Source organism: Podarcis muralis, chromosome 1 (assembly GCF_964188315.1).
Source record: "Podarcis muralis chromosome 1, rPodMur119.hap1.1, whole genome shotgun sequence".
Taxonomy (NCBI): domain Eukaryota; kingdom Metazoa; phylum Chordata; class Lepidosauria; order Squamata; family Lacertidae; genus Podarcis; species Podarcis muralis.
The window spans coordinates 131,307,041-131,320,659 of NC_135655.1; the positions used below are offsets into that span (position 1 = coordinate 131,307,041).

Below are 13,619 nucleotides of genomic sequence, written 5' to 3' on the forward strand. Positions count from 1 at the left end.
ATTCTCCCATGTTTCCTCTTCTGTAATGTTCTAAGCTGCACAATGAAGGACTGGCACCAAATGCCAGTATTGCAAGCTGAACACAGGAATCAGCAGGGCAAATTTGTCCTGGCAAAATATGTTTGGGTATCTACTTTGTTTCTCCTGAGTCACTGATCTGGATCAGCAAAAGCATTAATGAAACATGGCCATACTGCACTACCCACCCACCCCCGCAAAGGTTGCCCTGTTTTGTGAAATATGTGACTTAATCAGGTAGGTTGATAGTATTATGAGTTTTTCCCCAGGGATGGCGGCGGCGGCTGTATTCCCGAGCCCCCTTCTAATTCCTGGATCCAGAACTGATTTAATTCCTGGAATAGCCAAGCTACCTTCCTGGTGAGTTAATGGCCCTCTAAGTATAGGCCAGTAAGGCAACAAAGGAAGTGGCTCTGTGCTGGACGAGAAATGGGTGTGTGTGTGTGTGAGAGAGAGATGTGGGTGAAAACTAGAAGTGAGAAACTGCAGCTGGGAGACAGAACCATGCCTGGTTTCTGCTGGAATCCAAGGCTGTGGCTATGGAAGAAGCAGGACCTTCTAATGCTGTGAACCCCTCAAAAGACCTTCACGTTGTATATATTTGTAAATACTATAGTGGTACCTCGCAAGACGAATGCCTCGCAAGACAAAAAACCCGCAAGACGAAAGGGTTTTTTGTTTTTTGAGCTGCTTCGCAAGACGATTTTCCCTACGGGCTTGCTTCGCAAGACAGAAACGTCTTGCAAGTTTGTTTCCTTTTTCTTAACACCGTTAATACAGTTGCGACTTGACTTCGAGGAGCAACTCATAGCATGCGGTGTGGTAGCCTTTTTTGAGGTTTTTGAAGACTTTGGTGATTTTTGAAGCTTTTCTGAAACTTTTCCGACACCGTGCTTCGCAAGACGAAAAAAATCGCAAGACGACAAAACTCGCGGAATGAATTAATTTCGTCTTGCGAGGCACCACTGTACAAGTTGGAGGCTTTGCTCTACAGTAATAACATGTCTACAGAACAGCCACTTTGACCTGTGAGGATTCACTCGGATCCTCACTGCAACTGTTCAGCCACTGTGAGAACAGGAGGCTCTTCCTAGGTTCTTAAAACAAACATTTAGTGAGTTTTTCTCATATGCAACCAAAATGGGTTATGCTGAAAGGCATTAATTTTTTAAAATTGCTCTTAACCTTTTAAATAATATGATGGATGCACTGAGATATATAAGCTGAGAAAGCTGGCATGCAGTGTTAGTAATGGTAGTGGTTAAAAAGACACTTCCATCAGGGTTACCAGAGTTTGGACTTTAAGCCTGTGGGGAATATGACCATTATATAGATTATTTGATTTTTACAGAGTTTTCTGGGTGGGTCAGCAAGTTTGGAGTGTTATGTTTTCACACGGACATTAGGACCTAGTTATTTGTTATTCATTGATGGACCACACTGGGTTTTTAAAGAAAGAACTTATTTATTGTACTTATATGTAACCAGATGAATGATACCATTTCTCTAAGGACAAGGCAAGCAAAGACTTCACTCTACCTCAAAGGAATGGCAAGAAGGTTAAGGTCACAATGTTCACATATTATAACTAGTAAGGTATGTATAGGGTAACCTTTATTCAAATAAATGTGAAATATGTTCATAGTTGTGACAGTATCTTGCAAAAAATCTGCAAAGTCATCTAGTTTTAGTACTTGAATTTCGGAAGGAATGTAATAAAAACACGAAACGCACAGAATATACAAATGCTCCAACATTCCTTTCTCTTCTTCTCTTCCCTTCCCCCCAAAAATGTTTATCTGTTTTACAAATATAATCCTATGGACAGGATTCCTTGTTTTTTTCAATATTGTTATTGTTTTGCCATGACTTTTATTATTTATTATTATTTTATGATTATTTGGGGGTTGCAGGAGAGCCCTTTTGTGGGCTGCAGGACCCCTTGACACCCTAAGCACCCTCTCAGGGCTTTCTGGAGGGTGTGCCCCCCTTGGCGCTTCCCCCTGTTTCTCTGTGGGGCTCAAGTCTGTCAGGCGATTCAGACCCTTTCCACCATCTGCAGAAACTGGAAGGCCAAAAAAATAGGACACAATAAAATGAAAATTTATCACAGTTGGAACACCTCTTAGCTGTTTAGAATCTAGAAGTCTGGGATAGCTCAGTCAGTAGAGCATGAGACTCTTAATCTCAGGGTTGTGGGTTTGAGCCCCACTTTTGGCAAAAGATTCCTGCATTACAGGGAGTTGGACTAGATGACACTTGTGGTCCCTTCTAACTCTACAATTCTATGATTCTATCATTCCCTGTTTTATCTGTTCCTCCAGAGATAATGTGATAACCAAGATTTATGGCTTGGCTGTTATTAATCACCACATAATTATCTTTGTCAGTGGAGTGTTGACAAGAGACGTCTAATCCGCCATGATTCCTCCCCAGAAGTCCAATTCACAAAACAGTTCTTCATGACACTAACATTATGGCATTAGTAAGCCAGTTAACACAAAAAACGCTAAAAATTCTTTGTCTCAGTCAGTACACACGTGGTGGCACCAAAACTTTTGACCATAATTCAACAGTTTCACACAAATGTGAATTACTTCTTCTAAAAACTTAATTATCACAATCTTTACTGCATTTCCTTTCCTTCTAACCTCACTTTTTACAACCCCCATCTGTATATATCTGTGTGTGTGTACACACCCACACCCACACTAACTTAGGATAACACTTCAAGTATCACACACCATCTGTATTAAACAGTAAAAGCTTGGGGACATTAGTGTATTTCCACATGTAATCATCCCAAGCAGGAAAATTAAGCTAGAGGCAAATTCACCAGCTGCCTTCCTTTGTTCCACCAAACAATTTCCCAGCTCCAAGCATAGTCTTATAGAAACTGTGACTCATAACGAAGCCAAATGCAGCCCTCCAGCCCTACCCTGGCCTTTCAGCTTCTTGACAACCTGCTCTTTTTTCCAGCCCAAGAAATGCAGGTCTATGACGCTTCTGGTGGGCTGCCTGATATTTGGGTTGGTAGATCACAAGCTGTGCTGGCCTCCTCTAATATATGTACGGTTTTTATAACAAAGGAGTGGGAGTTCCTATACTGGCAACTCCTGGAAATAAGCACACATCTGTTTTCAGTTAGGTCTCAAGAAATTAACACTACCCTCCTCTTGCCACCGTGTCTACGTGACAAATGGAATTGTTTGATGAAGAAATCCACCATACCATATCCTGTTAAGCTGCTCTGAAATCCCCAGATGCATATTTAAAACATAAATCATCATCATCTCTCATATATATATATATATATATATATATATATATATATATATATATGGTAAAGGTACCCCTGCCCGTACGGGCCAGTCGTGTCTGACTCTAGGGTTGTGCGCTCATCTCACTTAAGAGGCCGGGAGCCAGCACTGTCCGAAGACACTTCCGGGTCACGTGGCCAGCGTGACGAAGCTGCTCTGGCGAGCCAGCACCAGCGCAGCACACGGAAATGCCGTTTACCTTCCCGCTATAAAGCGGTACCTATTTATATACTTGCACTTAAGAGTGCTTTCGAACTGCTAGGTGGGCAAGAGCTGGGACCGAAAGACGGGAGCTCACCCCGTCGCGGGGATTCGAACCGCCGACCTTACGATCAGCAAGTCCTAGGCACTGAAGTTTTACCCACAGCGCCACCTGCGTCCCATATCCCAAATTTGTATTTCTGGAGTCTTGCTTACATATTATGGTAAACAAGCCCTATGGTAAAGAACCCACATAAATTTATCTCATTAGGCATGTCTTAAAGCTTGAATATTCAACCTACATTTTCATTTGTTAATTAGGCACATGCTAAATGGTTTTGTGCTGTCATGATTGTGCCCAGCAATGGAGTATACTCTGGATCCACAGACTTGCCTGAATATCATGCATTAAATTTTACAGTCAACATTTACGCTAACTATGCTTTCTCTACTTGCCTTTGTATTTGTTGTTTCCTGCTTCCATTACCGGGAGAAAATTACTAGGTGACATTTTCCAACCTTCTTCTTCTTCCTTCATTTACAAAAGAAAACCTTGACCTCAATAACTTAGAAACACAGACAATTAAAAGTTGATGTTACAAAACAGGTAAAATCAATAGTGGATGGTATCAGTGGTCCCCATACAACAAGATTCCACTTCCTTTCATCAGGGCATCAGTGCTCCAATTTCACTCTCATGGCGGCTGAAATTGGAGCACTGATGTCCAGAAGACATCCTTGTTGTCTAATATTTCACGGAGTGATAAGTTTTCTTTTCCCAACCTAATCGGTATTGTTCTTCATCGGTTTCTGGAAACTGTGGTTGAGTGGATGGGGTTAACAAAGCTAGAGGTGCTGTTGTTTTGGAGTCGCTATGATCTGGTAAAAAGAATTAGGGGCTCAAAAGAATAGAAGAAGAGCCTACTGGGTCAGGACAATGGTCCATCTAGCCCACCATCCTGTTCTCACAGTGCCCATGGGAGGGAAGCTTGCAAGTGGAACAGCACTTTTTCAACCTGCCATTCCCAACAAAAGATATTCAGACTCTTACTGCCTCCGACAGATTCAGTTCAGTTTGATTTACTGTGTTTAGTGAGCAGCCATTACATGCATTAAAAATAATCATAACAAGAATACTGCTAATAATAGTGGTTTATATTTCTACTTCCCGACCTTTACAGGGTAAACCATTTCCCATTCTCCCTTTTAAGTTTTATTACACAAATTTGCAAAGCCTTGGCAAAAAATTTGGATGTTCCAAAGTACATATACCTCTCTACATCAGACAACAAAAAACAGGTCTTTGCAAGAGACGTCCTTCCCTTCTGCGATCTTAACAATGGGTGAATGTAATTGTTTCTAAGGTCATCATAAAAAGGGTATTCAAGGAGTACATGAGTTATGTCTTTTATTGACATAGAGTTGCAGCCACGAACTCTATCCTTCTTAGAAATTCCTTTATGTCGGCCTGTCCAATCTGCTAACGGAAGGACATTTAGTCTTGCCTGCAGGAAGGCTACACTCATTTTAACATTTGGCAAATCTACCAGATATCTTGGCAGGGATGGATACAATGGAATAAAAAAAGCATACAATTTGTTAGATTGACAGATCTTGATCTCAGCAGTTTGTGATTGCATCCCGGTGTCTCTAAGCCTTTGGAGTATTAATTCTTTACCTGTCTCAAAAACCTGCGTCACAAGAAAGGAGGCAGAGAGTCCCAACCTCCTGGCAGCAAATTGCATTTCATGTTTACATGAGTTTGGGGTCACGTCTTCTAAAGGTGTAATGATACCTGCTTTAAAATAGCTTTTAACCCAAAAAGCAAGGCTAGTCTAAGGGGTTTGGCTTTATTGGGCATTACACCCAGTTCTGCACAGAGTAGTGCTATTTTTGTAGAGGTAGGGACTGGCAGGAGTCTGCCCAAAAAATTGTTTTGTACTCTCTCCAGTGAATCTAAATTGGTTGTGGCCCACAGTGGTGCTCCATATAACAACTTTGGCAACACCCTGGGCTTATGAAGTTCAAAAGTGGGCTGCACCAAGTTACCCCCTTTTATACGGTGGAATTGTAGTAGTCCATTTAAAGTTCTATCAGTTATTAGAGTACTTGACTGGACCTGTGCAAACCACCTGCCTGTCCACTGAAAGACCACACTGAGATACTTAAATGAGAATACTTGCTCCGGTGTTATTTCCTTCAAGCGACCAATTGTAAGTTTTCTTGTTGTTGTTTAGTCGTTTAGTTGTGTCCGACTCTTCGTGACCCCATGGACCAGAGCACGCCAGGTACTCCTATCTTCCACTGCCTCCCGCAGTTTGGTCAGACTCATGTTTGTAGCTTCGAGAACGCTGTCTAACAATCTTGTCCTCTGTCGTCCCCTTCTTCTTGTGCCCTCAATCTTTCCCAACATCAGGGTCTTTTCCAGGGAGTCTTCTCTTCTCATGAGGCGGCCAAAGTATTGGAGCCTCAGCTTCACGATCTGTCCTTCCAGTGAGCACTCAGGGCTGATTTCCTTAAGAATGGAGAGGTTTGATCTTCTTCTTCTCAAGAGTCTCCTCCAGCAATATAATAAAAAAGCATCAATTCTTCGACGATCAGCCTTCTTTATGGTCTAGCTCTCACTTCCATACATCACTACTGGGAAAACCATGGCTTTTACTATACGGACCTTTGTTGGCAAGGTGGTGTCTCTGCTTTTTAAGATGCTGTCTAGGTTTGCTTAGATTTGTCAAATATCATAACTTTTGTTTTTTGGTAATTTATAGTAAGATGCACGTTCTTGCAGTACAAGCTGAACCAATTCAGCAGTCTGTGCAATCCCAATTGGGTGTATGAAATCAGGATTGCCTCATCTGTGTAAAGGAGGACAGCAGAGGTGAAACTTGGCTCACCATTGGTGGCTTTGTGATCTGTGTTATGTCACCCAAGTTGGTGGGGATCACTGCTTCTTATGAGAGCAAATCCCACAGTTTAACTAGGCACTGTGTGAAGTACTTTTGCCTGTCCTAAATCTTTCAAGATTCAGCTTCATTAGATGCCCCTGGATTCTCTAGGAAATGAGATTTTCCCACCCTGTAAAGTCTTCTCATAACACTGAATGTTAATGATCACAAATAGTAAAAAAAAATGGGGAAAAACCCCACATACTGTGTGCTGTTTGCTCTAATGATAATGAAGTGGTATATAAATCTGGTTAAATAAAAAAGAATAACTACACATAGGGGCTGCCCTTACAATTTAAAGGGTGGATAATCAGGATTCTAGATTGTGCTGGAAGCCCCCACATGTGAAACAAGCTCTCCACAGCAAACATTACGTCTCAACATAGTGACGGCTGGAGGAGTCAAATAGCTCTGGACGTGGGGCTAAACCTGCAAATCCCAACCCCTTTCCTGATGCCTGGCTTCTTTATATCAGTGACAGCTGTCACTTGGGGAAGAGGAGAAATTGAGAAAGAGAGGTGGGGGAGAGAGAAACACCGATAGCTTTCTTCCTCGATTCTTCCCCTGTGCTTATATATGGCAATGTAAAGCACTCAGGTTTGAATCTGGCAGCCTGCTCTGATCCTAAGGTTTTTAGGAACTATTTAACACAGTGGAGGAAAGTTTTAGGAGGGTGGGGGTGGGGGGACAAAGAAAGGGTCCTCTGAGAGTCCATATGGCTCATATTCCAGTCTGGCTGGAAGCCTAAGCAGAAGCTTATTGTGGGTCTCAAAGTGTACACATAGTTCTCATCCAGATTCTACCCAACATTAATTGAATCAACAAAATTTGAAAACAGTTGTGCATTAGCATTTCTTGCCTGCTCTTTCTTCTTTGGTTTCAGCTCTTTTTCTTTCCCTTGCTTTTTCTTTTTCCCTTTTTCTTTCTTTTCTTTTTTCCCCTTTTTCTTTTTCTTCTTTTTCAGTTCTTCTTCTTCTTTAGCAATTATTTCAGCAGCCACCTGGCAGAATGAAGAAAGGAGTCTAAACAAAACAACTAGCTTCATTCCAGCTATCAAACCAACAAATCTAACAAACATTTATAACATAGTTAACCCTTGCAACTTTATGCTATCTTGAATAAATATTTTCTTGCTAAATGATATAGAGTTCAGCCACAAAGATCAGTCCACCTTGAGCAAAAACGAATCATCGCTATTATTTTACTCACAATCAAAACATAACATTTCATGTAGCCACTCCTCCAAAGAAGGAAGCTTTAGCAATCAATGTTCTTGCTACCACTATCAGATTTGTTATCAGTCTCCAGTTTTCTGATTCATGTTTCTTACTGTGCTATTTTTAAAAATACGTTTTCATTTTTTGTCTATAGCTAAAAAGATTACTTTAGAGATATTTGCACAGAATAACTGTAACATGAAAACTAGCCAGTGCTGGTCCAAAACATCTGGAGGGCACCAGGTTGGGGAAGGCTGCAGCAGCCCATTGCTCAGCAGGTACTCTTAATCTGGCCTGGGTAGAAAAGACAGGCATGTGCCTCACCTTGCAGGAAGACCCATAGGCTTAAAAGGGAGTGGGAAGCAGTGCTTTCCATGAACAGTAATCAGGAGTAGGCACAAGGCAGATCAGGATCTACTGATATGAGTTCTGGCTGATCAAATCAAATGGATTATCTGATTAGCCACCCCCACATGCAATGAAGTAAATTATACTGCTGATAGCTTGGGACGCGGGTGGCGCTGTGGGTTAAACCACAGAGCCATAGATTAATAGAATATTAAAGGAGAAATAAGGTTAGAATGTGTAAAGATAATTATAGGATAGAAAACAGAGGAAGATGGAAAGGAATTGCTGAAACAATTAACAGAAGTGGAATACAAAAAGGGAGGTGTGAGGAGGTCGTTGAAATAAGTGAATGAAATATAAGATACTGAAATTGTTTGATGTGTTTTAAACTGTTTTTGTTTGGTTTTGTTAGTTTAATGTGTTAGTGTTATGTAGTGTTTTTGTATTGTATTGTTCTTTTTTTTTCCTTTTTAGTGTTGTGTTTAAATTGTTGGAAAAGTAATAAATATTATTTTCAAAAAATAAAAAATAAAATAAACTTTCTGACTAAAAAAATAATAATAATAAAAAAACCACAGAGCCTAGGACTTGCCGATCAGAAGGTCGGCGGTTTGAATCCCCGTGACGGGGTGAGCTCCCATTGCTTGGTCCCTGCTCCTGCCAACCTAGCAGTTCGAAAGCACCCCTAAGTGCAAGTAGATAAATAGGCACCGCTCTGGCGGGAAGGTAAACGGCGTTTCCGTGTGCTGCTCTGGTTCGCCAGAAGCGGCTTAGTCATGCTGGCCACATGGCTGTACGCCGGCTCCCTTGGCCAATAAAGTGAGATGAGTGCCGCAACCCCAGAGTCAGTCACGACTGGACCTAATGGTCAGGGGTCCCTTTACCTTTATTTAAAAAGCTTGGGGAAGAGGGTGAGCAGAACTGAATTTTCCTGTGGAAGGACTGTGAGCTCTGTTAATGCTGGTACTCAAAATCAACTTCTAGGCTCAGAGTTTTTAGTTCCAAGTGCCTGTCTTTTGCACCTGGCCCCACTTGGTGGATCTGGGGTTCTAGTAAAAAACCAAGTAGATTCCTTCCTTCCTGGAGTCTTTTACCTGGAGAAGCAGATAATAGTCCAAGCTGCACATGGGAGTCTCCAGAGTCACCTATCATCCGTCACAAATTCACCAGAGTGGCTTGTCTAGAGCAGCCGACACTATCTCAGCCCCCCACCCCACCCGTAACATGGAAATGGTGACACTTATAATTATTTCAGAGGAAAAATAAAAACACAAGAGCGTAAGGAGAGCCTGCTGGATGGGGTCAAAGGCCCATCTAGTCCAGCATCCTGTTCTCACAATGGCCAGCCAGAAGCCTATGGGGAAACCTGTAAGGAGGGTCCAAGCGCAAGATCTCCCTCCACTATGAAACCACCCCCCTCACTTCCCCCCACCCCACATTTCCCGGCAGTTCTCTTGACCCCTCTAGCCCATTTTGTAGGGAGCACGGACTCCCACCCAATTTAAGGATTACAGAGATAATAATATGCGTGAAGCACTTTGATATAAATGCTAACTATTGTTATGCAAAGTAGGCAAAGAGCTGTAAATATTTGAGTAAGCATATGAGGAGGGAAACAGAGGCATGGAAGGAACTGGGAGGAAGAACAAGAAGAAGTGTCAAGGGTTGAAATGGTGCAGTGGCCAGGATCCCAGGGATCCTGGGAGAAGTGGACAAATTAGAAGGTCACAGCAGCTGAGTGAGGTTTATTTCTACAGTTGTATCTCCTAAATATTTGACACCCACTGGCGAATCTTCAACTCCGAGTGTCCCTAGACAGTGGTGCCTCACAAGACGAAATTAATCTGTTCCGCGAGTCTCTTCGTCTTGCGTTTTTTTCGTCCTGCGAAGCACGGCTATTAGCGGCTATTAACGGCTTAGCGGCTTTAAGGAAAAAGGAAACAAACTCGCAAGAACTCGCAATACGTTTCGTCTTGCGAAGCAAGCCCATAGGGAAATTCATCTTGTGGAACGACTCAAAAAACGGAAAACCCTTTCGTCTAGCGAGTTTTTCGTCTTGCGAGGCATTCCGTCTTGCGGGGCACCACTGTATATGTAACAAATTCCAAAACGCTGGCATTAAATAATCTTGTGGCTCTTTTAGGATGAATAGATTTATTATGACATGGGCTTCTGTAGGCTAGTCTTTACCAAAGAAACAGTAACTTCTGGAACACTGTCAAGGGGCAATGTTTACACAGTACTTAACCTCGGGTTAAGTACTTAATTTGTTCTGGAGGTCCGTTCTTAACCGGAAACTGTTCTTAACCTGAAGCACCAGCTAATGGGGCCTCCCACTGCCGCTGCGCCACCGGAGCATGATTTCTGTTCTCATCCTGAAGCAAAGTTCTTAACCTGAAGCACTATTTCTGGGTTGCGGAGTCTGTAACCTGAAGCGTATGTAATCTGAAGCGTATGTAAGCCGAGGTACCACTGTACGTAGTTACATGCTGAAGAAGAAGAGTGGCCAGTAGCATAAACCAGGGATAGTCAATGTGCTGCCCTCAGAGAGCCCCAGCCTTCAGTTCAAGGCCGATGGGAGCTTTGAGTCCAGCAACATCTGGAAGGCACCATGCTGCCTACCCCGACGAAGATTTGCACGCCTAGCGTTCTGTGGGTATAGAAATACTTTAGGCTGGTTTTCGCATTGCTTTCCAGACGTGGGATGGGATGGGGAATGGCTCCTGGAATGTGGCAGAAATTGTTAATTCATGTGTGGAACCTTCATGTGACTTGACTGGCAGATCTCATTAAAGGACTCCGCAGTGGAACTGTTTGGCGTCTAGAAATTGTAACCAGTGCCTCAGAATCAAATTCTCTAATGCAGAAGTCACGTAACAGGTTTTGTTTTTTTAGAGAATATGAGTTAGGAAGGGGGACAAAAAAGCCCTAGTGCAACTGTGTTCAGACCTCTGAGTTCCAGATGAGATTTTAATTTTAATTTGGGGTCTCCTAATATCCTTTTTGGCTGCACCTGTGGATCCAACCCAGCCAGGTCAAATTTGGTACTATAAATCTGGGCCTACCATACATTGTTTCAAAAAGGGAATAAATAATAATCCTTTTTTAACCTTATGTCTGAAAAAAATGCTACCTCCTCTGGAGTTTTTTCAGCAAAAAGAACAGCTGAACCGCCTTGTTCTTCGTCAGGGTAGTCCGGAAATCTTCCTGTCATGTGCCTGTGTGAAATAAAAGGCTCCATTTCAAAAACAGCACAAAGCCACATGTTGCTTTTAAGCATTAATTCAAAACGGTTAGATAATTATATATGGCTAATCAGAAAAATGGTGTTCCTACTCAAAAGCAGTTTGATGTGGGCAGGCAAAGCAAATAACTAGAGATGAAGTGTGATGTGGTAGAGACAGCTATAGATCCGCAAGACCTGGATGCAACTCCTTTCTAAGGCAAGCCGTGTTCTCTCTATTCCAAATGTATGCAATGGAAATGGTTGCTCCCATCTAAATGGGTTCTTGCGATAATTCTCTTGCAACTGCCCTAAACATCATTTACATTAAGTCTTACTCTGCATTGCATCCTATCTTCTAAATTACTGAGGCAAAACTGTAAGAATGAGATGTTGGACCACATTTTTATGTAAGTTAGCTTCCTGAAATTGCATTCATAGATTGTTCCATCTAATTCAGAAATTCTCTGACAAGCTCAGTGCCTATACAGTACCTTTCAGTAATTGTTTGTTGACATGTGGAAAATGAAACCCTGTGTTTCATTCTTCTGAAGTCATTCCCTTGGTTCTGCAAAGTTCTACTTGTCCATAAAAATCAAGTGTTGAACAAGGGGCAGAATCTGCTTAACGTGAAATATCTCACCTAATAATGGACATCTCTCTTTCCCTTATTTTCAACTTTTAGTAGAGTAAATCCCACAGCCGAGCAGTAAATGGCTCTTTCTTTCTTTCCCAGATTTTTTTTAACATGACGGGGGGAATGGTTTTTACATACAGAATTATTTCTAACAAAGAAGAACAAATATAAGGTACAGATCCAATTTTGTATTTAACTTAAATATTAAAAGTCATGCCAGATTATTCTTTTTTATTTTTTTACTGCCTTTCAATGCATGCATTTGAAAAATGGCACTTGGCACTAGAACTGAAGTACAGATGATTTGGCTTGCTTCATATTTAGGCCACATTAGAGAGAAATGTGTTGTTAAAAACAAGCATAACTAATGACTCACTGCAGCCCTTGATTGCCCCCAAGTCAATTCTTTAGCAGTTTCAGCTGTTCCCATTATTAATCTGTCATGTCCTCTGTGGGGAAAGATGGTCCAGCACGAGGCCCTGGTTTCAGGCTCTGTACATCTGCGCTATGCTCCATTGCACTGTGCCTCAACATTATGCAATTAGTCAAATTTTAAACATATGTACACCAGCTGAATCTCTGCAGTGGCAAAGGCTGACATGCTGTTCTCTACTACATCCTGACCTTGCAAATATGTTCCAAAGAGCTAGGTGCAGATGAAAAAGAACTTCAATACAGAGAGAAGGCTGAATTACCTTTTGTAAATCAATAATGTAGGGCACAAAGAAGCCCTCTTCCTTTTTGGAACAAGAGTAATGTTGAGGTTCGGGCACTGAGGAGAAGAGGAACATGGTGCTGACCTCCCACTGTGAACTGTATGTGTTGTGTGCCTGTGCCAAGCACAAGCAAGCTCAAGGCTGAGGGCTTCATTGGCCACAGTGCCTGCTGGATCCTGCCCAATGTTGGGGCATCAACTGGATTATCCTGTTCTTCAAAATTCACAATTCAAAGTGTTGGTGCTAAAGGAGCTAAAGTGTTGGTGCTGAAGGAGCGTCTCCACCCCCATTGTTCTGCCCGGACGCTGAGGTCCAGCTCCGAGGGCCTTCTGGCGGTTCCCTCACTGCGAGAAGCCAAGTTACAGGGAACCAGGCAGAGGGCCTTCTCGGTAGTGGCGCCCGCCCTGTGGAACGCCCTCCCACCAGATGTCAAAGTGATAAACAACTACCTGACATTCAGAAGACATCTTAAGGCAGCCCTGTTCAGGGAAGTTTTTAACGTGTGATATTTTAGTGTATTTTTGGTTTCTATGGAAGCCGCCCAGAGTGGCTGGGGAGGCCCAGCCAGATGGGCGGGGTATAAATTATTATTATTATTATTATTATTATTAAATGCAGTAATAACAATTATTTGCAGCCTAAAATGTATATTTAATATCTGGGGTTGTTTTAAGCCTGTGACTGTAATTTAATGCAATGATGACTGCTTTTTAGATTCTGCTAGGCCAACTTAATGAGTTTGACCAAACTGCAGGAGGCAGTGGAAGACAGGAGTGCCTGACGTGCTCTGGTCCATGGGGTCACGAAGAGTTGGACATGACTAAACAAGAACAACAACAACAACAACAACAACAACAACAACAACAAGGCCAACTTATTAATGGTTTAACTCAGGACAGTTTTGGAGGGCCAAAGAAACTTCTCATATTTCCATGGTTCATACACGTACTCCCTATGATGCTCATTTACTATCTTAGTGTTAAAGGGAAAATTT

At 42.2% G+C, this 13,619-nt stretch overlaps 1 protein-coding gene across 2 annotated transcripts in view; it reads right to left on the bottom strand.

Annotated features, from left to right (window-relative positions):
* Nucleotides 1-13,619, bottom strand: part of DRC11 (dynein regulatory complex subunit 11) — an 86,235-nt gene that overhangs the window by 35,239 nt on the left and 37,377 nt on the right. For both annotated transcript variants that reach the window (XM_077918628.1, XM_028702907.2), the window contains exons 7-9: nucleotides 11,183-11,267; nucleotides 7,344-7,484; nucleotides 3,996-4,071 (exon numbers count right to left, since the gene is read on the bottom strand). In XM_077918628.1, coding sequence (XP_077774754.1) covers nucleotides 3,996-4,071; nucleotides 7,344-7,484; nucleotides 11,183-11,267 — 302 coding nt within the window. The remainder of the gene's footprint in view (nucleotides 1-3,995; nucleotides 4,072-7,343; nucleotides 7,485-11,182; nucleotides 11,268-13,619) is intronic.